The 21,660-nt window shown below is 38.3% G+C and overlaps 4 protein-coding genes across 7 annotated transcripts in view; 3 read left to right on the top strand and 1 right to left on the bottom strand.

The window, feature by feature from the left end:
• homer3b (homer scaffold protein 3b) overlaps positions 1 to 11,014 on the top strand; it is a 43,718-nt gene extending 32,704 nt beyond the window's left edge. For all 3 annotated transcript variants that reach the window (XM_032524991.1, XM_032524989.1, XM_032524988.1), the window contains 3 exons: positions 3,645 to 3,755; positions 4,600 to 4,680; positions 7,090 to 11,014. In XM_032524991.1, the coding sequence (XP_032380882.1) occupies positions 3,645 to 3,755; positions 4,600 to 4,680; positions 7,090 to 7,275 (378 nt within the window). In that variant the 3' untranslated portion in view covers positions 7,276 to 11,014. The remainder of the gene's footprint in view (positions 1 to 3,644; positions 3,756 to 4,599; positions 4,681 to 7,089) is intronic.
• Positions 11,015 to 11,497: 483 nt separating this feature from the next.
• Positions 11,498 to 13,641, bottom strand: uba52 (ubiquitin A-52 residue ribosomal protein fusion product 1). Its single transcript, XM_032524992.1, has 5 exons — positions 13,542 to 13,641; positions 13,002 to 13,113; positions 12,486 to 12,572; positions 12,150 to 12,252; positions 11,498 to 11,652 (listed from the first exon to the last, which is right to left on the bottom strand). Exons 2-5 carry the CDS (start codon positions 13,102 to 13,104, stop codon positions 11,559 to 11,561), a joined length of 387 nt encoding a protein of 128 aa, XP_032380883.1. The 5' UTR covers positions 13,105 to 13,113; positions 13,542 to 13,641; the 3' UTR covers positions 11,498 to 11,558.
• Positions 13,642 to 14,679: 1,038 nt separating this feature from the next.
• LOC116694993 (uncharacterized) lies at positions 14,680 to 18,346 on the top strand. The gene is made up of 8 exons (XM_032524983.1): positions 14,680 to 15,483; positions 15,788 to 15,897; positions 16,390 to 16,478; positions 16,787 to 16,887; positions 17,261 to 17,382; positions 17,526 to 17,715; positions 17,791 to 17,876; positions 18,198 to 18,346. Exons 1-8 carry the CDS (start codon positions 14,940 to 14,942, stop codon positions 18,324 to 18,326), a joined length of 1,371 nt encoding a protein of 456 aa, XP_032380874.1. The 5' UTR covers positions 14,680 to 14,939; the 3' UTR covers positions 18,327 to 18,346.
• A 1,706-nt stretch (positions 18,347 to 20,052) lies between these two features.
• The window catches only part of arrdc2 (arrestin domain containing 2), an 11,542-nt gene continuing 9,934 nt past the window's right edge, over positions 20,053 to 21,660 (top strand). Inside the window, exons 1-2 of one of the 2 annotated variants that reach the window (XM_032524987.1) lie at positions 20,053 to 20,248; positions 21,092 to 21,346. In XM_032524987.1, coding sequence (XP_032380878.1) covers positions 21,097 to 21,346 — 250 coding nt within the window. In that variant the 5' untranslated portion in view covers positions 20,053 to 20,248; positions 21,092 to 21,096. The remainder of the gene's footprint in view (positions 20,249 to 21,091; positions 21,347 to 21,660) is intronic. The other variant, XM_032524986.1, reaches the window with a different exon arrangement.

Genomic DNA, 21,660 nt, shown 5'->3' with positions numbered 1-21,660 from the left:
CAAATACACACACGGCTACACACAAACTGCAGCAAAGTCAACCAGGTGGCTGGAAGTAGAGCAGGCCTCCAGGGTTTGGCAAGGGGGTGTTGAGGGGGGGCAGGGATGTTTTTTGGGACAGGACACCCTATACTGCCCACCCTCCTCCCCCCTTTCTGCCCCAGTTAGAGGAAGAAGATAAATCACCATAGGTGCAGAAGCAGAGCGGTTGGCTGGCTTTTTCTCCCTCGTCACACTCCCGGCATCAGCTACGTTTCTGCTCATCCACGAGAATTAACAACACAGAGTGCAATACATAGGTTATATATTGTATTTAATTGAAGGATACCTGAATATGTGTTTTTGTTGTTCATGTTTTGTATTTTTTTGTAATTCATTTGACATTAACTAGTAGGTCTTTGCTGGATTGTTTTACTACATTTTCCTTTTGGTTTGAGTTTTGGGTATATTTTTGTGAGATTTTTGGATGGAAATCAAATTTCTAGATGCTAAATAAATAAAACTAACCCCATACATAAACATTTTGAGGACTCTCCAATTGTAGTCACAAACTGTCTAAAGATAGTGAGCTCAGAGAGTGCATACCGCCATCAAAGTGACATATACAATTCTAATTTTGTTGGATAGTTAAATTAATATAGGACTCAATATTAATAAAATTCCCCCGGAGGTGACATGGAGGAAAGAAAATAAAAAAATAACATGTACTGGGGACAAATACTTTTGATCTTGAGTTTTAATTTGCGAGATCTGAACTTTGACATTGAGATTTTTGTTTTTTTAAATAAATAAAAAAACGAATTAAAAAAAACAAAAAACATCTCGACTTTCAAACTCGAGATCTGGAGTTTAGTGTTTGTCCCCAGTAGACTACTTTTTTTTTTCTTTTTTTCTTTTTTTTCCATAAAAGTCAAGATCTCGAGTTTAGCGTTATCCCCAGTACATATTTTTCTATTATTTTTTTCCCTTTGTTTTTATTTTCCCTCCACGTCACCTCCGGGGCTCCGTATAAAGGGAAACTGCAACTAACGATTATTTTCAACATTGATTCATCTGTATATTTTCTTGATTTAGATGTTTAGTCAATGAAAAAACTGCAATTTCTCTAAGACCACTATGACGTCTTCAATTTTCTTGTTTGTCCGACGAAAAACCTAAATATATTCTATTTACTGTCATGTGACACAGAACATAGGTAACTTGGCGTTTTGCTTGACTGAAAGGATTATTTATCAAAATAGTTGTCAGTTAATGTTGCAGAGTGCTTGGAACACACTGACTGGATGCACAGCAGAGTTTTTAGCCATGTTTAAACGGGGTCTGCGTTGGAATCAGTGGTAACTGCAATGAAAGGAGATGAATGGACGGTAAAAGGGTTGAGTCCTCTGGGATCATGTGGACCCCCCCTTTTCAACCACAGCAGTTTTCTGAAGAATAGTTTGGATGGGGTGCAACGTTGCGTAGCATGGAATCTATAAAGAGCCCCACGAATTGTCTATTAAAATGCGAAGGAGATACTACAGGGAGGCAAAGGGAAATAATGACATGGGAGCATGAAACCCTCTCTCGCTTCACACACACATTTACATTTCAGACATTAAGCTGACACAGATATCAAGGGTGAATTGAAATGTAAGAAATAAAAAACATTGTGTGATGATTCCTCATTCCACATCTTATCTATCATACATTGTCATTAAAAGGAGGCAGTTGTATTTCTAACTGTTAAAATCTGCAACAAACTATTATTAGAATTATCTATTAATTTGCCAGGTTTTTCTTAAATCTAAATAATTTCAGAAAAACACAATTTCCCAAAGCCCAAGGCATCGGCTTTTTATTTCTTGTTTTGTCTAATTTACAATAAAAGAAAAACAAAGATAGTCAGTCAGTTTACTATCACAGAAGATAAACTAAAACCAGCAAATATTCAAATTTGACAAGGTGTAATTGTAACTCTATCGATTAACTAATCATTTAAGTTTCATACGGTACTGTGATTTCAATTCTTACACTCGTCACAGTTAAACATTTGGCCTGCAGTTGAGAAATGTAAGATTATTCTAGATATTATAAATAACCGTGTATAAAAGATGAACAGCCTAAGTGTAAGTTGGCAAACAAATGTTTCACCTGTCAGCTGTGATCACAACTAAAGTCAGGTTTCATCTACAGCAGCTAACAGTAATAAGTACATACTGACATGCACATTTGATCCATTTAATCCAATTAATGCAACATTCAGAATACTCAGATTGTCATTAAAACCTTTAACTAATTATCTTTATGGGGGGGGGGGGGGTCTCTCAGGTCAGGCCTAACTTTTCTAGATTTATTAACAGTACGTCTATTTTTAGGGCCTATAAACACATTCAGATTTGTTTTTTAAACTGTGCATAGGTCAGTAGAGAAAACTGGATGTAATAAGTCTTATATAAGTCTAGTTTTTAAATAAACGAGGTGAAAAGCGTGTTATAAACAAATCCTGTTTCAAACTGTGCAAAGACCGGGGACACAATTAGATTATTGTCTTAATCTGATTACTGTCACAGCATGCAAACCTGACCGTATTTTTGCTCTTTTCTTTTTTGAAGTCCTAGTGCTCTTTTTAAAGTCTCCAGACTCCTCCTGACAAAAACAGTAATTTTACCTTGGACAGCACGGCAGTTGCTGGCATACCACTTCCACCATGTGTCATTGTGTGACTTCGGTGTTTTTAAAGGGTTTGTTTGTATTCACCAAAGTCACACAATACAATGTGTGTTCTAACAACAGAGTGAAACCATTGTAATTTTCTTGGTGGGATCAATACTTGTTGATAAGTACTTCACGTTCAGGCTTCGAAGGCTGAACAGTTTGTCCTTGTTTAATCAAACTCTCACTTACTCTTTGGCTTTTCCAATAATATGTTAAACACAAGAAAGTGGGTCAGATTGGGAACAATTTTCATGCATTTCCACAAAGTCGCATTCCTCCAGCAATTATAAATCTCCAAGGCGAAAGAGTTCAGCACTGTGACCACTAGCAGTAAAGGTGTGTGTGTGTGTGTGTGTGTGTGTGTGTGTGTGTGTGTGTGTGTGTGTGTGTGTGTGTGTGTGTGTGTGTGTGTGTGTGTGTGTGTGTGTGTGTGTGTGTGTGTGTGTGTGTGTGTGTGGGTGTGTGTGTGTGTGTGTGTGTGTGTGTGTGTGTGTGTGTGTGTGTGTGTGTGTGTGTGTGTGTGTGGGTGTGGGTGTGGTGTGGGTGTGGGTGTGTGTGTGGGTGTGGGTGTGGGTTGGGTGTGGTGTGGTGGGGGTGGTGGGGGGTGGGTGTGGGGTGGGTGGGGGGGTGGGTGGTGTTGGTGTGGGGACTCTCCTCCTCATTTCCATCAGTAGCAATCATCAAACTATTTGTATGTGACTATATTATTCCATTTGTACGTTGCTGCCATCATGTCAAAAAAAGTTTTGTTTATTTTTGTGGTTTACATTTGTTTTTACTGAAGGGAAAGGGTCATAAAAATTTTTAACACAGATTTATGCAAAGCTTTTCATGCCACTAAAATTAGATCCCAGTACATTCATACATTCTCCTCATTACAATGGATTTCTGTTTCTGTTTACCCTTTTGCCAGATCATGCTCATTTATGTTTGTGTATGTGTTCCAGGTGGCAGAACTTGAGGCCCAGCTGGGGCATCCTGCTGCGGGTCAGACTGCTAGAGAGGAGCTGACTCGCTCACTGGAGGAGCTGGAAGCCCTGCTGAGTGCCAAAGATCAGGCAAGACATTAGTTCTCTGCCAAAATCCATTCACCAACCTAAAGGAAACCACAGTGTGAAAAGTCAACTTATACACTATAGACACCAGCAAACATAATATATGTCTAGTAATCGATTGGAAATGTTTGTTTTCAGTTTGTGAAAATAGAGCCTCAATCTCCAGCTGATATCAATTTAAAAACTATGGAAACCATCAGTAAAACTGTTGTATAGTAAATGTATTAAGCCAGGAGAGCTGAAAAAGTAGGCTACAAGTGCCAGTTGGAGTATTTATTCTTTAAATCATCTTTAAAGATTTAATTAGATCTTTCTGGCTCAATAATCCTGTGTTTGTCTCAACCAAAAGATAATAACTAAACAAAATGTTGAGAAGAGAATGTGCTTTGGGGCTTTTACTAATGCCCTTTAGTGTCTAGTGTGTTTACTGTTTGAACCAAGTTAATATGTCTATCAAATGCTTCCAAGTCACGCTCAGCCAAAAACCATTTCCCCCGAATAAAAAAACATTAAAGTGAAATATTCCTTGAAAGCAGCTCGTTGATGTCCTCTGGCCTGATTAACATAACTATGTCTGTCACGTCGTCTAAACAAATTTCAGTTTTGGCAACATGATTTGTACAAGGTCATGGTATGTTTCCCCGGGGACGGAATCACCCTCCTCGCTGGAGACCTCAAGGTGTCCCAAATCTTATCAACAACCTGATTGATATTTTAAAACCACATAAAGTACTTTAGTGCAAAACAAATAATGAATGTCTCTTGTTCTAATAAATAGGGATGGTGGATGTGTGGGAAGGCGGTGTGAAAGTGGTGTTGTGACAGTTTGAAATCACTGTGTTGACAGGAAATTCACAATCTACAAAGCAAGAAAACTGATGTGGGTGAGCTGGAGAAAGAGAGAGAGGAGGCCATACAGAGACTTCAGGTAAGATAACACCTGGCTGAGTGGGTTGTTTCTCCCTTCTGTAAAATGTCATGTTGCAGTATATCCAGTACACTTGTTACTGGAAAATGGCACATACTTTGCCTCATACAGGCTTTATGGTCAAAGAATGTTTTTTAGTTTTACGTTACAAGATTTTTCAATTAGAAAATGTAAACATGTACAGTATCAAGGGAAATAAGAATACACAACAAATAAAGAAAGAATAGAGGGGACAATTAGCGTTCATCCATAGATTGGGTTCCTTCACTATGAAAATTTATAAAACAATGGAAACTAATTATATTTCTTGCTAAATTGTAGTTCCAATATGTAAACTGTCAAAATATTTTCCTTTTTTTTTTCTGTATATCTTCCTTGAGGACAAAAACTCTATACACTTTTAGTAGTAGTCACCTCATTGTCATTGTTACTAAACCTTGTAGAGCTTGTATTATATCACACAAAAAAGTAGGAAGGCAACTTCACAGGGAGATAGATAAAAGCATTTAATCTCAAGTGTGAACAGAGACCTTTCCTTTATTTATTGCCATTCGTGCAAAGTTATTGCTAAGAGATCTCCAGTTTTTTAAGTATTATACTAGAACAAGTTGTTTCCTGATTTCTACTGTGCAAATATTCATAGCAGGAATGTTCATGGAGTATTTTGATGTTACTGATGTATCTGGTTTTGTTGTCTTCACTAAATTACATATCTTTTTTTATATGTTTCCATCATGCCATGGTCTCAGTTGGTTTAATATGTAGGATTTCTTATGTGGGGGGCTCTTTGGTTTCAGGGTTGCCATGGGTGCATGTGTGTGCACATAGAATACAAAATCTGATTCATATCATTTGACAAACTGCAAATAAATATATAACAAGATAGGACAACCCTTTAAAGAAGACCTGCCCGGTGATTGGATAAACCACCTGTTTACCACGAGTAGTGGCTGTCACACACACCTCAACAACACCTGTAGCTGCCATTAGCTCCGCACAGGATGCTAATTGGTCCAACAGCTGGTTGTTTAAACACAAACGTGGCAAGATGGAATTTTGTGTGATATGTGGTCCTGTGATTCTTGCGTGAAACCCTGTAAAAGTTCTGGTGTTCGCACATTCTTACATTGCCTCATTTAGGACTATGTTCTCTACAGCTATAAAAATGATTTAGTCATTGTTTGAATTATTAAGACAGAGAAAAGTGTAAAAATGTATAAACTGTTAAAGATGTGCTAATTGAAGCCTTCCCTAATGACATAGAAGTAGACTGATAAGCTATGAGACCTGCCAATTTCATCCCTGTAAGTGTTGATGCTAGACTAGAAGTTTCCTTATGGTAAGGAAAGCAAAAGGCTTGCAGAGTGCTGACCGGCTTACATGCTGTTTTTTGTTGTTCTTCAAGCCAAACAACCACACAGCTGACTAATGAAAACAAAGCACTGATGCTGTACCTATAACAGAGGCAGCACAGTTCAGACCTGCACCAGAGAATCTTTACAGGAGAACTGAGGACTTCAAGGAGAAAACAAATAGGATTGAGTCTCCACGCTAATTCAGGAGATTTTACCTGATGCATATTGCATAGCCTTAATTAGGTCCTCTATCATTCTTAATGGTGTTGTCAGTTGTGAATTATGTATATTCATATTTGACCTTTGCTGTCCCTGGGTTTGTTCCATAATCTATTCATTGGTGCATTTAACATACAGAATGACCGCCACAAGCAGAAAATTGCACATTTAAATTTGTGGTATAAACAGTTTATAGCAAAATGAATGATGTGACATTGTCCATAAACTTTGTTGCAGTCAGCAGCCACACAAGGAGGGAATTCACATGCATTTTAAAAAAAAAAGCTGAACCGGTTCTTGATAAATCCAGCAGAAATAACAGGCCACAATGCTTTACTTGTACCTGCTCCAAAGCTGTTGTACTGGAGTCCAGTTTATATGGTTAATCTAATATTTAATACTGCATGCATCAGTACTATATTTATGTTGGAATTTAAATGGACACAAATACGGCAAAGGCAAAATAGAGTAAAGGCATGGAGACATAAACTGGGATAAATTGTACTGATTGTTATACTCAGTTTGCACATACAAACTTGTGTAAAATCTCCTATTGATGAAGTATTTGTGATCCGTCTTGAACCATACAGGCAGAAGAAAAGCAATGTACAAAGCCCATGTGTATTATTGTTGGCTCTTTTCCCAACTATACATTTTATTATCAGGGCATATAAATGGACAGAGGTGACAAAAATAACAGCAAGAAACCATTTACTCTAGGATTACATTCACAGACATTCTTGACCAGAGTGATTTAACAATTATATTCTGCAAAGTTCTGTTATGATGTTTTGTACAAAATAACAGAGCTGAACAACAGTTAATGTGTCTGCAGGATCTGGAGAGACGAAACTGTGACTTGGAGGCTCGTGTCCAGAGCGCTGAAAAGACACTGGAATCTAACCGGGAGGAGCAGGACCAGACGGAGGTTGAGGTCCGACACATCATCGATGTTCTGGACGTCAAAATTGGCGACCTGAATGACCTCAGACAGAGCCTGGCAAAACTTATTGACAAATAGCCACAGCAGCAGTTGGGCTGCATCTCCGCATTCAACACTTGTTCCACCATGCAGCCTTGATTTGTGTTTTACTGGTTAATCAGCAGAGCAACAATCAAAGCAATATGGTGGTAAACGGTATAGGTGTTTACCTTTATGGATCTGGGTTTTTAAGATCAGTGCAGGTAAACACCAGGTATCAGAAACAAAATAAAAAAAACATTGTCACATTCATATTGCAATCTTGGTGGATGTGAGTATCGTAAACAGTTGACAGTTTGGTCTAACTGGCTACTACTTGTTTTCCATATCATAGTTCCCAGCAGTTAAGCTCCTGAAGGGGAAAATACAATTTTTAATTTTTTCACAATCTGCCATCACCAAACACTTTAGCTTTAGATGAATTTGGTCCTGAAGAATAGTGCCCTTTTCCATGACATTGCAATCCAGTGTACCTAAAGGCCATGAACACCCGCATAGGTGTTATAAATTAATCTGGCTAATTGGACTTCTTCCCAGGACTGTTTGGGTGGGTTTAGACTAATTGATTGACATGTTTCGAAGTCTCTTGTTAGCCTTGTTGCACCAGTTAAGGCCGGAAAATTGACAGATATTGGTTTCTACCATTCTTATTGGTAGAAAAGATGTGTGACCTAATAATATATTCCCATATAAGCTCCAGCCAATCTTCAACCTAAGCAGAGGTCTGGTCAGCCACAAAAACTGAAATCACCTGTGTGGCTGTTCAGAGGCTTAAAATGCTGAGTAGTGGCTGCTGACAGTCTTTGCAGTGATGGTCTCAACTATTTATGGTAATAATACTGATGTCTCAAAAGGACTGATGTAATGATTAATTGACAGAAAATAATACTTGACTTTAAAAAAAAAAAAGGCACCAAAGCTGATTTTAGGCTTGCTATATTGCAAAAATAGACATTTCTAATAGGTATCAAAATATTTTCTACTTGTTATCCTTTTTTGTCCGATGTATCTTTATTCAATACAGAGTAAGCAAGCCACTTGCATTAAAATATTGTTTTACTGAGCAAGAGGCAGGAGTAGCACTAAAACTACAAAAGAATCGAAAGATAATGGCTTGATGGTGTTTAATAAAAGCCATCGGTGTTGTTCGCCTGCAGAGCTGGAGGTCCCAACCAATCAACCATGTCTGAGCACAGATAGTAAAACTTCAGTCCTTTAACAGCAGGACTTGCATCAGTGCTTGAGATGGTTAGAAAATAAAGTTAAATGGACAATTACATTTTATACTTCTATTAAACATAAATATTTGATACTAATTCTGGACATTTGGTTGATGGGAACAACCAAGTGACTGTTCATAAACGTTTTGTTCACTGCAGTATGACACATTAAACCGCATGAGGTCTACACATATTACTCCTTTTATGAACAAGTCTTTTGGAAATGCATTTTCTCATATTGTTATTGGTAGATCTCTTAAGTCACTGCAAAAAGACAAGTTATACATGTAAATAAGTGTTTACTTTTACACAATAACAACCTTGATTTTTGTATTGGTGTCATCCTTCAACACTGGGGAGATGCACCCAGTAGAAGTTTGGTCAGGATAAGGACACATGGAGGCAAAGACTCTGAATAAAGTGAGCTCCTGTTCACCATCAGCAGCCTGGACTGGTCTCACACCAGCCAGAACATTAACAAACTCAGAGACAACTTGCTCCCATTCTGCCCTCTGAGGATTGCCAGCATACAACTTTGTTTTATGTGGACTGCTCTTTTCTCACTTTATTCTATTATTCATGTTCATCGATGGGTACTACTCATACTCAGTCAGGGTTGGAAATAACCGATGAAATTTCTGCTGAATTCTGGTCGGCTAGTAGGTTTGTCTTCACCACTTTGACAGGAAGCTCAGCTTTTAAAGGAAAGATGAAATCCAGATGTGGCCTGTGGACAGAGATGTCGCTTTCCCTCCATTTAGTTGAACTTGTGGTTACACTTGATTATATTCATGCCAAGTTTGAATTTGTTTACATCTCCGTTTTCCTTTATGTACTTCTTCTGTGTTGTTCAACACCACAAGTCCCCATGAGAGTAATAATAACCCTCGAGCAGCTCAGCAGAGTACAGATCACTGAGAGCACTGCATGAGCTCTGCAGAAGTCCTGTACCTCCCAAGGAATGTGAAGCTGTGTGTGTGTGTATGCATGCATGCACAATACAACCTGAGGCTGCTGCAGTTAAAAAGCACAACTGCAGTAGTTTTAGTAAATAGGTACTTAATTGACTTGCTGTCAGCTTTGTATGTGAACGTCTGATGCACAATATCTATCGAGCTTTGCTTCTCACCCCCTGATGAGTTATTGATTTCTTCATATAAAGGTAATATAGGTACAAATAAGATGGTCTTTTGCAGCTGATGATGCAGTAACTTCCAGAAGCATTAACATGCAAACATGATTTTAAAATTAAAAAAAACTTCATGGTTTATCTATAGCCACAATTTATATTATAGCTTGAGAGAAAAAGGAAAAAAAACATATATAGTTCAACAAGCCAAATACAGTAATGGCAGTTAACATTTCACTGCATTATGTTGCTGTTGCTCACATTAAGAGGTTATGTTATACCTACAATAAGATTGATGTTTTATCATTTTGACAAGTTACTTCACTGTCTAGGAGTTCTGGCTTCAGCTGCTACACAAAAGCATCGCACAATTAGCAATAATGTTTGTAGCATAGGTGCCTGTTTAAAGTTAAATACAAGTAATTTGTAGGTAAGGAGACCTGTAAAGCTTGTTCTCATCCATTTTAAACCGAAGGTTTTTTTCTTAAACTTCACCAGATTATGACAGAATGCTACCAACCTTTTATCAATGTGAAGAAAATGCAGAGGCCATAGGCCCCTCACTTTGCTTCAAAACAGCCCTATTCCAGTGTATCATTAATGCGCAATAACATATGTTTCTATTGTTTTTGTATTCACAGAAAAAGACTGTCCACTTAAAGTAAGGCTTAACATTCGACCCTGGTATCCGACCTCTATTGAGAAGTTGTGGGGGAAACAGGACTATTGTAGTTACACTTAAGAGTGTAACAGCACGTTTAAAGTATACTACTGTGTTGAAATTTCATAATAGAATGTAAATTAGACCATTATTTTGTATTAACAGGTTAAAGAAGGAATCCACCTTACATTTGAGACTATTTAGGGACCTGTTGGTGATATAATATATTCTATTCAAATATGCCCATTCATACCCCTTATTGTGGGGATATCCGAATACATTCTGGGAAATGCTGAAATAACCAGCTGAAGCATAAATAGATGCTGGTTGAGGGATATCACAAAAAGAAAACATTGCAATAAACAATGTACGACTATCAGTGGTTGGATCCCTCCTTATATACACTGGAATAAGGCCTTAAAACATGTCACAAGCTACAGCTTAGAGAATGCAGTACCAAAGATGCACCAATGTCATGCCAAACCCATATGAACTGATGCTGAAGCTCATCTTAATCAGATTCTTAAATTGTAACATACGTTTTGAGCTTAACTACTTAGTCTAAAACATTTCATCTTTTAGCACTCAAAATACCTCAGAATATTTCATTTACATTCATTGAAGTATTGAAAATGAGAATTCAAGGCCATGATTTTGTTTCACAAGTATACCAATTTGAGGAGAGCAGGTGCTTATGGATTTTGACAATGTTGAGATAAGTTCCTTATATTTGTATACAACTGTTCTACATTAAAACTCATACGGTCACTGCTGTCGTCTTTGTGATTCAGCCACTACCACGCAATAGTGTTTTGTCGCACAGTGCCATCAATTCAGGCTAACACAACCAGCATGTGCTATTTTCTTGTGCCATATCGAAATAAAAGTGAAAACCACTCCCAGCCGGCAAAAACCAGCACTGTGCCGTGTCAGATATAGGAGTGCAACCACTGTTACTTTCAATCAGCGCCAGTTCCGCAGCAGGTTTACTGAATTACCCAGATACCTCCGTGAATGGGCTTGTGACTTAACTTAATTGCTAAATTCTTCATATGAATATCTTATCTTCATTTGGTAGAATTTAACAAACAGTTTGAGTTTATTGCACCAGCTTTATCTTGTAAGTCTGGTTGACTCCTCCTTGCAGTTAAAATGACCTTGTAGAGCCGTAAAATCTCAGATTGCCCACACAAATTCAAATTAAACCAGACAATTTCTTCCCGCCACTGAATAATACAAGTCAGTCAAGCATCATCATTTTCTAACATTTATTTTAACACAAAATGGCAGAAAGCCAAATCTTGCGAAATGTCTACTTCAGCTTCTTCTTGGGGCGAAGATTGTTGGTGTGTCCACACTTCTTCTTACGGCAGTTGACAGCACGGGGGTGCAGGCGGGCATAGCACCTGCAAAACAAGTGGTCAGGGGCCAATGATAAAGAAATGTCTCCTGAAATAACATTGACCTTCTGCAATAGAACTTAATTGTACAGTTTTTGCAAAATTTAGGTTTTTGTTGCTAACAAATTTATATCTGCCACCATTTGGATAAATAAATTATCTAAATCAGTTTATAGCCTTAGACTAATCTTGTGAAACACTGGCTTAATGCTGAAAAAATGTAACACTAATAGCAAATTAGCCATTCCTTAATTACACATGACTTAATTTGACATTATGCTATGAAATTAAAGTGCTATTCCATCTTATTTTGAATCCATGTAGTTCAATACATTTTATTCAATTAGTCTTTTTTATAAAAAAAACTGATCAAACCACACTGATTGTGGTGCCGTTTAAAGTGTTTAAGTCTAAAATGTAACACTATCACTTCACAGTAAACGGCAACATTGTAAAACCTTAGATAAAGTTAAACAGACTGCTGGCTGATTTTAAAGACTTACTTGCGGCAGATCATCTTGTCGCAGTTGTATTTCTGGGCCAGCTGTCTGAGAGAAGGCTCGATGATGCCACCACGCAGACGCAGAACCAGATGCAGGGTGGATTCTGATGGACAGTTAAGACACCTTGATGTCAATCTCAAGTTCAGTCACAACAGAAAACCTTCTCTACCAAAGCATTTTACAATAACCAAGGACACTGTAAAAGCATACAGTTCTTGGAGACTCCTGTTTTATCTTTTGCTGTAAAAAATTTGTTTCACTAAGAATATTGTTTATGGTTTACGGTGACCATTGACACATTCAGCACATCTAGCCTGAATTTAAATAAGCAGTTACCTTTCTGGATGTTGTAGTCAGACAGTGTGCGTCCATCCTCAAGCTGTTTGCCAGCGAAGATCAGACGCTGCTGATCAGGGGGAATTCCTGCAAACACAATATTTTAAGCCAAATTGCAATTTACATTTCACCAACAATTTTTATTTTAGTTCAAGAGGCAGACATGCCAAGTGGTTAAAAAAAGAGATCCACACAGGAAAAACATCACTGTAATGTCTACCCGATTACAAACTTGTTTTTGATTTAAAAACAAATCACAAGTCTCTTAGATGAAACTAACAATTGTCCGATTGCAGGGCCAGAAACCCAGTCTACTATTAACTTAGACCAAATATATTGGCTTGCTCTGGAGCAAAATACCTACGGTTAAACGTAGACACACCGTTATACCACTGCACAAATAGTCAACCAGAAGGTATAAAAATGGCTTCCATAGACATTTGTGTAGAGTCAAAGTTGCTAGCTAACAAACCGTCAAGACTCCCATCACGTTAAGACTTAAATGTGACGGCTCACCTTCCTTATCCTGAATCTTTGCCTTGACATTTTCGATAGTGTCGCTGGGCTCAACCTCAAGTGTGATGGTCTTCCCCGTCAACGTCTTCACGAAGATCTGCATGTTTGCAGGCTGAGGAAAAAAAAAAAACTCGTTAGCTCAAAGTTTGACGTTGATCTAAAACGCTGACAACACGAAAACTGGCAGGCACTATCTTGTCAACGACAAAGAGATCCGTCATCCACATTTATTAGGACCGAAATGGTGACGTTTTAAACCTTTGTATTAGGTTTCCTGGTTGTTATTGGGCAGCTAACAATGTGTGTTAGCTAGCTGTTAGCAACAGAGTGAATTCGGTGCAGGGCCTCGCCACATGCACGTAACGTTAGCTTGGCGCTAAGTCCCAATTTTCTCTATGTTATACGTTGAAAATAAGCCCGTAATACATAATACACAACTACTAACGACATACGACAATCAATGTATTGTTTTAATCACATTCAACAAATCAACGTTCACTATAAATCTATAAATATATTCTGGACAAAACGTGTACCCACCCGGCCACTAGCTGAGCCTCAATGAAAAGAGAGCGGAAAAGGCTGACGCTGTCAAACGTCACTTCCTTTTGCTTGTTTCCTTGGGAATAAAAGCTCCCGAGTGCATTTTGACCACATGATTTAAACAATTTTAACCAAAAAGTCGAAATCTGTTGATTAAAAAAAGATAGTTAAAATTATTATTTACAAATAGTTAATCGTAATTAGCAAATGTTTATGTCAATAATTAACTTACAAATGTAATGTAATAAGGACAGTCGTTGTTGATTAAAAAAAACTAAAACTACAAGGCACATTATGAGAGAAACCGCACAGTTCAGTTTATTATATGGAAAATATTATTATTATTATTAGTAGTAGTAGTATTATTAGTATTATTAGTATTATTAGTATTACTGTTATTTTCACAATAATAGAGCAAGTGTGCGGAAGCGAGCAGTATGATTCACTTTGACAGTTTAATAAAACCTTATGCAAAACAGAATATAATAATTGAGAAACGGTGCTGAATCACATTTAGAGTTTTGAGCACCTAAATTATTTGGTTTTCATTTTTTGAAGGCAGTCAATACAGCACAGTAGGCCGTGTCTGGGCTGGACTGCTTCAAAATGAAGTTTGACTGACACCTGCTGTTGTAATGATGGAACCACATTGTGAACATGTATGAACAAATGTGTAAATTTGTACAAGTAAATCAACTTGCAAATGTTGTTTGCAGCCTACATAGTTGATGAAGTCTACTTTATCTTCTATAAATACATTTCCATAAATGTGCATGTTATAACTAACCAAAATCTTTCTTTTGATGTGTAACATATGCACATCTACCGGTAAGTGTTATTTATTTTAATGTTATTTGACAGGCACCACACACTTTCAGTAGAATTGCATTGTGCAGTCAAGTGCAGACTGAATCATGCTACTGCAAGTTGATATTGTAGTTTATCTAAGGTAATGCTGAATTATGCATAAGATTCTTGAAAAGGGTAAGCATGTCCACCACAAATATTTAGTAGGCTCATAGGTGAGTAAACCTCAAGCTGCCTTTTAGTAGTACCATCAAAACCAGATAGACTTAGAGTTATACAATTAATTTTTCAATGACACCAGAAGATCTGAATTGTTTTCTGGCAGGTCTTGTTACTTAAGTTAAGCAGTTGTCTGTGTGTCCTTGTTGTGAAATAAAATGTTACAATTGAATAATTTTGTGTGTCCAGTCCACTCATTGCATCTGTCCATGTAATAGGATACCAGCCATGCATTTGTTTCTCTGCAGTGGCTGCAACAGTATCATCATCATGTTCCACAGCACAGGGGTTTCCATGGTGAGGCATTGTAGCATTTTTCACCTGCTGCAAAAGTAGATGGCTGGCTTAGCCAAAGGGATTAAGTAATAAATGGGGGCACTGGTAGTATCCAATATGACTGCAGTGGTAAAAACACTGTCCCTTAAACGTCCTGTGGGCAAAGACTTCCACCTGTCCACCAACATCCCATTTCTGGACAGGAACAATCCAGATGCCTTCTCAACATGTTCCCAGAAGGACTTCCAGCCTTTTTCATCCAAGAAGGCAGAACCTTTCCGTCCGCCAGCCCAAGCCCAGTTGGACCACAAGGACTTGAGGCACATCAAGGAGTACCTGACAGAGGCGATGGTGTCCTACCAGCGTCATCCAATACTAAAGATCACTCGCACCCCACGCTGGACCACACTTCACACCAACTTCAAGATGCAAACAGACCCAGGGGAGGTTGCTTTCCTCACCACACAGTCCCAGAATTTCCAGCCGCAGCCCTTCCAGCCCCCTCCCACTCTCATCCGACACACAAAGGCCAACAAGAAGACCCAACACGTGGAAAAGCTCCCGGAGAGCACCAGCAAAGCCTCCTTCATCCCACACCATCGCTGCCCTGTTGTAAAAGCGACAGCTAAACATCTAGGTTAGTGAAAGCATATTCTGAAAATTTCTCTGCATGTTGTGAGTAAACTAATGAATGGATTCAAAGATATGGATTATCTATTATTTTATAGATATATTATTATATATTATATAGTATTTATATGGATTCAGTGCTAAACCATACATGATTATTGTGAACATTCTTCAAACTCAGTTAGGAATTAACTGGAAGCCTTCCAACATCATCACATTGTGATGAATTACAGTGAGAGAATCTGTGTGAGGGTTAATCTATAAATCTTGCAGAACACATAATGTGATAACATTTTATATTTTCTTTGTAGAAGAGGGCTTCCCCACAATCAAAGGGGACAGACGCGGTCACAGCTTTGTCTCTCATTACAACAACACCTTCCAGGGAGCCTGGAGCAGAGTGGCTAAACCTGTAGAAAAGGTAACATGGCAGCAGCAGATGTTAGTCATCATGAGCTCTCATGGTTTTTTATCCAACCGAACGTTTCAACTCTTGAGGGAAACTGTTGCCATACGACTTAAACATTTAAGATTTTAAAATTTACTTGAGTAAAAGATCTGAATAGTAATTTAGTTACTGGTACAAAAGCATAATTTCCGCTATATTGTTGAGCAGGCGTAATCAACATTTTAAATGTTTTGACCACAAAATTTACATTTTTGTTGTCCACATCCCTTTGTGTGTTACCACTGGTTTAGTCATATCACAGAAGTAGATTTTGGAACAACCCTAAATGGTTTGTTAATATTTAAATTCTCTTTCCAGAGAAGACGTTTTCTCAGAATTCACAGACAGACCGACTCAGGTTGCAGAATGCAGCTCAGCTATGTGCATGACAGGGGTAACCCATTTATGAAGCTTACTGTGAAATGGGTATGGGACTTTGACTGTTTTAACAATGTCTTTCTTCAGCACTCCTCAGTGACTCTGGGTGATCCTGGGAAGATTGTCGAGAGAGAGACGACCCACGCTAAGTCATTTAGCTGGCCCACTGTTTGCAGGTCTGCAACTCTCTTTTTCCTTTACAAGCAGACGTCAAACAGTAGAAGAAACCATGGCTGTAGGGCCTGGTGTAACCTTTCAGATCTCTTTTCAGACCTCTCTTGGTTTCACTGCATGCTTAAATTTGGGATGCAAGGATGTTTGAGGTGTCTTCAATGCAAACATTGACATTTAACTCACAGGCCTTATTGTCTAAATTATTACATTTCCACATTATTATTGTCACTCTTTGAATGTTCAGATTATTTGTTGTTGAATTTATTCCCACACAAATGTAACAAAAGCATTACATGTGTTTTTGATACAGGCCAGCTGTGGTGAAGGAGCTTTTGAAGCTCAATCTTGGAAATTTCTCTAAGGACTCATGGTCGTCCACATCCAGAGAAGCCTTTTGTCACCACAAGCTAGGTGAGTGTTTCCTGTGTTGATGTCTACAAATACCAAGCATTTTCCAAATGGACAAAGACCAAAAGTGAAATCCTTTGTTAATTAAATTTTAACTTTCTGTTTGTTTACTGGATATGAGGATCCTGTACTAAATATTGAATACTGATATTGTATTTTGCTAACAGTGTACAACTGTTTATGGTTTTTGTTGACTGTTGTGCACATTTAAAAACATGGGTGCTTACATTTTGACTATTTGTAAATGTGTCTTACCTGTATTTTTTAAATCAAACTAAGATCACACAGCATTTTGATACAAATAAAATGCTACTCTATTAATCGGTCTCTGTTATCCTTCCTGGATTAAAATACTTGTTTGTTTTTTTTATCCCAGGAGATCCAGTTGTTGTGATGAGGGGGAACCAAAATCTTCATTCCATACCCAAGGGGGACACTGATGCGAGGTGCAACAAAGAGATGATGTATGTCACCACCAACAGAATTTCCTTCTCTGATGTGAGATTTCATATCTTCTACATAGTTATTTGTTTGTAATATCATTGGTGCATAATTACAGTAATCAAGTGAACATTTTTCACACATATGAGTTGATTTTGATGTGTCAAATTGGATCATGTTGACTGTTTTCCTCCCTGAAGCTAAACCACAAAGAGCGTCCGGTGCACGTGCTCGGGGCCGACCTGATGACCAAGAGCCATGTACAGTTCAGCCCACCTCATCTGTCGGGCCTGTACTACACAACCACGGCCAAACAACACTACAGCAAACAGGAGGGAGAGCGCGCCAGACCAGCCATTCAGCTGCCGAGCAACATACTGATCGGACCAGGTGATAGATCGGTCGTGTTTGTGTGTTTAAATGGAGGTACATGTAGATATTAAATCTGTTTAATCTGTTTGGCAGAACATGAGTTCAACCCCAGCACTACCAGGACTGATTACCTCCCTTTGAAGACCTGCAGACAAACACCTGTCTCATCACAGCAGAGGGTGAGAGATCATGAACACAAATTAAAAATGTTCCCACTCACCTGTGTAATCGTAATGGTATTAGAAGCAGCAGTGTAGTACTTGTTGTCATAGTATAGCATATATTAATATGAAAATACTATTGGTAGTAATAGTCATTGTGATAGTATAAGTAGTAGAAAGAGTAGGAAAACCAGCAACAGTTTTAGAAGGTAGCACTTGAGGCTCCTGAAAAAGAATATGTACGTCCTCATCTCTTTGTACACAGGGTCCTATATCATCATTCAGCGTAATATTATATAATAACATAATATTGTCTGTCTCCTTTTCTGTTAACTATAGAGCAACATCAGGTTTCCGCTGGCTGATCAGCACTTCCGCACCTCCCACAGTGAAGACTACACGGCCAAACCTTTGATCTTGCAGCCACCTGCCCACAGCCAGTTGAGCACTCATTTTGTCATGCTGTAACTAAAGCCACTATGTCATCATGCCCTGGATTTTTGTTTCTTTTAATGAACTGTAGAATTCTCACAATCTTACTGGGCTGATTAATAAATAAATTTGTACTTAGAAGAGTACATGGGCCATCAGACTGTGAAATGTTGAAGCAGGGTGCAAGTGCAGCTTTAGCAGTTAGGTGGCTTAAACATAAACTTCTCCTTACCTGTCTTATTTAGGCCAAAGGGGGGAGTAGCCATGGACTCAACTGTCCTACTACCACCTTGTTTACACTGTCAACGCTTACTTCTAAAAAGAAGGTTAGTGCCTACAGTATGTCACAGATAGATTTTCATCCTCTCTCTTAAGCATGATGGACCACAAAACTGGGAAAACAACCTGTGTTGTAGCAATAACACTGCCTTGACCCTTTAAGATGCAGGCTCTCTTGGCAGACATGCAGATGTGAATGAGCTGAATCTAGTGAATATCAACCTAGTGAAAAGGCAGCAGTCCAGGTGTGGGCTGGAATGTCAGCTGGCCAGCAAGCTCAGGTGGTACAGCTGCAGAAACATGACAGGTCTTCTTTCATTTTGCCTGTCTGTTGTGCCACGAGCATTGTCAAATAAAGATACACTTTTCAGTGGCCAAGTTAGCTCAGTTGGTAGAGCAGGCGCACATATATAGAGGTTTACGACTCGACGCAGCAGCTGCGGGTACCTGCAGCCCTTTGCTGCATCTCATTCCCCCCCTCTCTCTCTCTCTCCCCTTTCATGTCTTTATTTGTCCTGTGGAAATAAAGGCCTAAAATGCCCCAAAAAATAATCTTTGAAAAATATGCATTTTTCAGACAGATATGGTAATTCAAGACCATGGAATGTATGAAAAAAAATTGTATTTGCTTACATAATTTGTGCCATTTGTTGTGCACCTTGTCATTTGAAAACATCTAATGGGTGAGTAAGTCCTGGTCAAGGACATGCTTCTAATCTAAAGGCTTAATTTGAACGATAGGCCTACTGTAATAGATATTTGACCACATGACATTAACCAACGTCTCTGCAGGTTTATTAAGTTATAGAAAGGAAGTTTATTTCTTACTGACTTCTCCAGAGATTAAATGTATTTAATGTATGGAATTTTATATTAATAGGTACTCCTGTAAAGTTTTCTAAAAACAGTTACTTCAGTGATGACCCAGTGTCATAGATTTTAGTTTGAGCCAACAAATGACGTAATGATAATGTGAGGAACTCTTTCAAAATAAACAAAACAAAACAGAAACACCACGTTTTGCTGTGAGGATTTTAAATTATCCTCTAAAATATATCTTACATTAAATTTTGGTTTTGATTTTAGTTCACTTATTATGTTCTTCCCTTTTTAACTACTTTGTGAAATACAGTTTTTACATAATTCAAGTAGCCTATCTCATAAGGCCTACTTGTTCTTTTTTTATGTATTTTTATAATAAAAAAGAAATACTAAACTGAAGGACACAAAAAGCCCACGTGCAACACATAGACAGTTAAAGAAACAATCACCAATATGGCAACACTATTGGATACCTTAAAATGAAAGGGCAAATAAGAGTAATTTTGTGTTTAAACATTTTCTTAGGGACCAATGATTTGTATTTGTAGACTATTTTTTTGTTCTTGGACAGAGACGGTTACTAGTATAGGGAGTCGTATTGACAGATTTTGTGTGGTTCTTTAAATAAAGAAAAAAAAAAAGAAAGAAAAAAAGGTCCTCCTCCTGTTAAAGGGGGCGGGCGTGCCTCGAGCGTGCAGTTTATCATTGGTCTAATGCTGTGTTTCTGGGCGTTGAAACCTTCGTTTATGAAGGCTGAGCTTCCATTGATCATCATCCAGTGGAGCGAACACACAACTTGGCTTTTTCCCCATAAACCTCGTCTCTGCGAAGACCACTACATTGCTCCTGTCCTGCCGGTGAGTTTAACGTTCGCCACTGTATTTAAAAAAAAAAAAAAAAACTGTCGCGGTTCTCAATCCTGATTGGCTGAGACACAGCCGTTCGTAAAATGCACGATAACCCGGCCGCACAACCGAAAATATAAATATTATTAGACCCACCGAAACAGTTGAAACAGAACAGTTTTAAAACCATGATTGTCGGTTGTTAATACAACATTATTTACATTTTGTTGACTGAAAGTAGAATTTAATTTATTTGACTTTAATGTGTATGAATTCATTTTGGAATCATAAAAATAATTATGTTTTTGTTTATTTGTTTGGTATTGGTGTAATGTAAACGTTTTTCTGTATATTAAAGAGGTTGGTATACACTTTAACAATGCAACAACGTGGTTATAACCACGTTGTTGCATTGTGCAAGATCACAACACCATGATATTCAACATTTTCAAAACGTGTTTTAAAATGACTACACTGTCTCTGGCAAGGCAGGCCCTGGCATGTCTGGGACCCTAAACAGAACCACCCAACCCCACCCTAATAATAAGGTCACTAACAGAAAATAGCAAAAATCAAGTTCTGTTTAATGGAAAATGCACATTCAAAAGCAGTCCCAAAACATTGCATAATATTATTTGAAAAGTTATTACAGGACTTCACGTGTATAATTTGCTTGTTGGGTCTGGAGCCCTATAGATATTTAAATCATTCATGCCTGTAGCTGGCTCTGGATATTTGCAGTGTGGTTTTTAAAGCACCAGAAACCAGTTCTGCACACTCCTCCTATGAGTATTATATTTTAGTTAGTGTCTAGCTCTCAACCCTGTCAAACTTTAAAACTGTCTTCACTCATAGAAACAATGGTGAGCACCATTAAATCTTTCAAGCTGGAGCTGGATGGTCCGGCTGATGCAGCGTTCACCGGTGGGGAGGTGGTGTCCGGCCAGGTGGTTCTGGAGCTCCGCAGGGAGACCAGAGTGCACTCCATGAAGGTCCAGGGCAGAGGGGTGGCCACAGCACACTGGCTGGAGAACCGTGGCATGAACGCCGTCTATAACGACTACACCTCCAAGATCACATACTTCAGGAAGAGACAGCATCTGATCCGAGGTCAGTGTGGTGAAGGCTGCAGATGGTGTTAACCCCCTAAATGGTTCATACTCTATGTGTTTGCAGTATTTATACTTACTGTGTTTATTTATTAGACAGGCTGTAGAATAACCAAAAGTAAATCCAAGGTGAATTACAGTTGGTAGGGTGCCTCAGTTACAATTTTCATATGCTTTGCATGTAAAATATCCTTAAATTTTATTTTATAGTTATTAGTTATTTCTAAATAAAATCATTTCAATAGTGCTTATACAGGGAAGAAAGTCACTCCAAAGTTGTACAAAGGTGACAAATATTGACTATGACCATTTGAA

Source organism: Etheostoma spectabile, chromosome 9 (assembly GCF_008692095.1).
Source record: "Etheostoma spectabile isolate EspeVRDwgs_2016 chromosome 9, UIUC_Espe_1.0, whole genome shotgun sequence".
Taxonomy (NCBI): Eukaryota; Metazoa; Chordata; class Actinopteri; order Perciformes; family Percidae; genus Etheostoma; species Etheostoma spectabile.
Note: the sequence above shows the minus strand (reverse complement) of the source record. Positions and strands in the feature narration are given on the sequence as shown.

Excerpts from the sequence above, each read along its gene's own strand:
- uba52 (XM_032524992.1), bottom strand. The coding sequence starts at position 13,104 with ATGCAGATCTTCGTGAAGACGTTGACGGGGAAGACCATCACACTTGAG. Across the intron at positions 12,573-13,001 it reads AAAGATTCAGGATAAGGAAG|GAATTCCCCCTGATCAGCAG; the intron begins GTGAGCCGTCAC and ends TTGTGTTTGCAG. Across the intron at positions 11,653-12,149 it reads GACAAGATGATCTGCCGCAA|GTGCTATGCCCGCCTGCACC; the intron begins GTAAGTCTTTAA and ends CTTGTTTTGCAG.
- LOC116694993 (XM_032524983.1), top strand. The coding sequence starts at position 14,940 with ATGGGGGCACTGGTAGTATCCAATATGACTGCAGTGGTAAAAACACTG. Across the intron at positions 16,479-16,786 it reads AGCTGGCCCACTGTTTGCAG|GCCAGCTGTGGTGAAGGAGC; the intron begins GTCTGCAACTCT and ends TTTTTGATACAG. Across the intron at positions 17,383-17,525 it reads ACAGAATTTCCTTCTCTGAT|CTAAACCACAAAGAGCGTCC; the intron begins GTGAGATTTCAT and ends TCCTCCCTGAAG.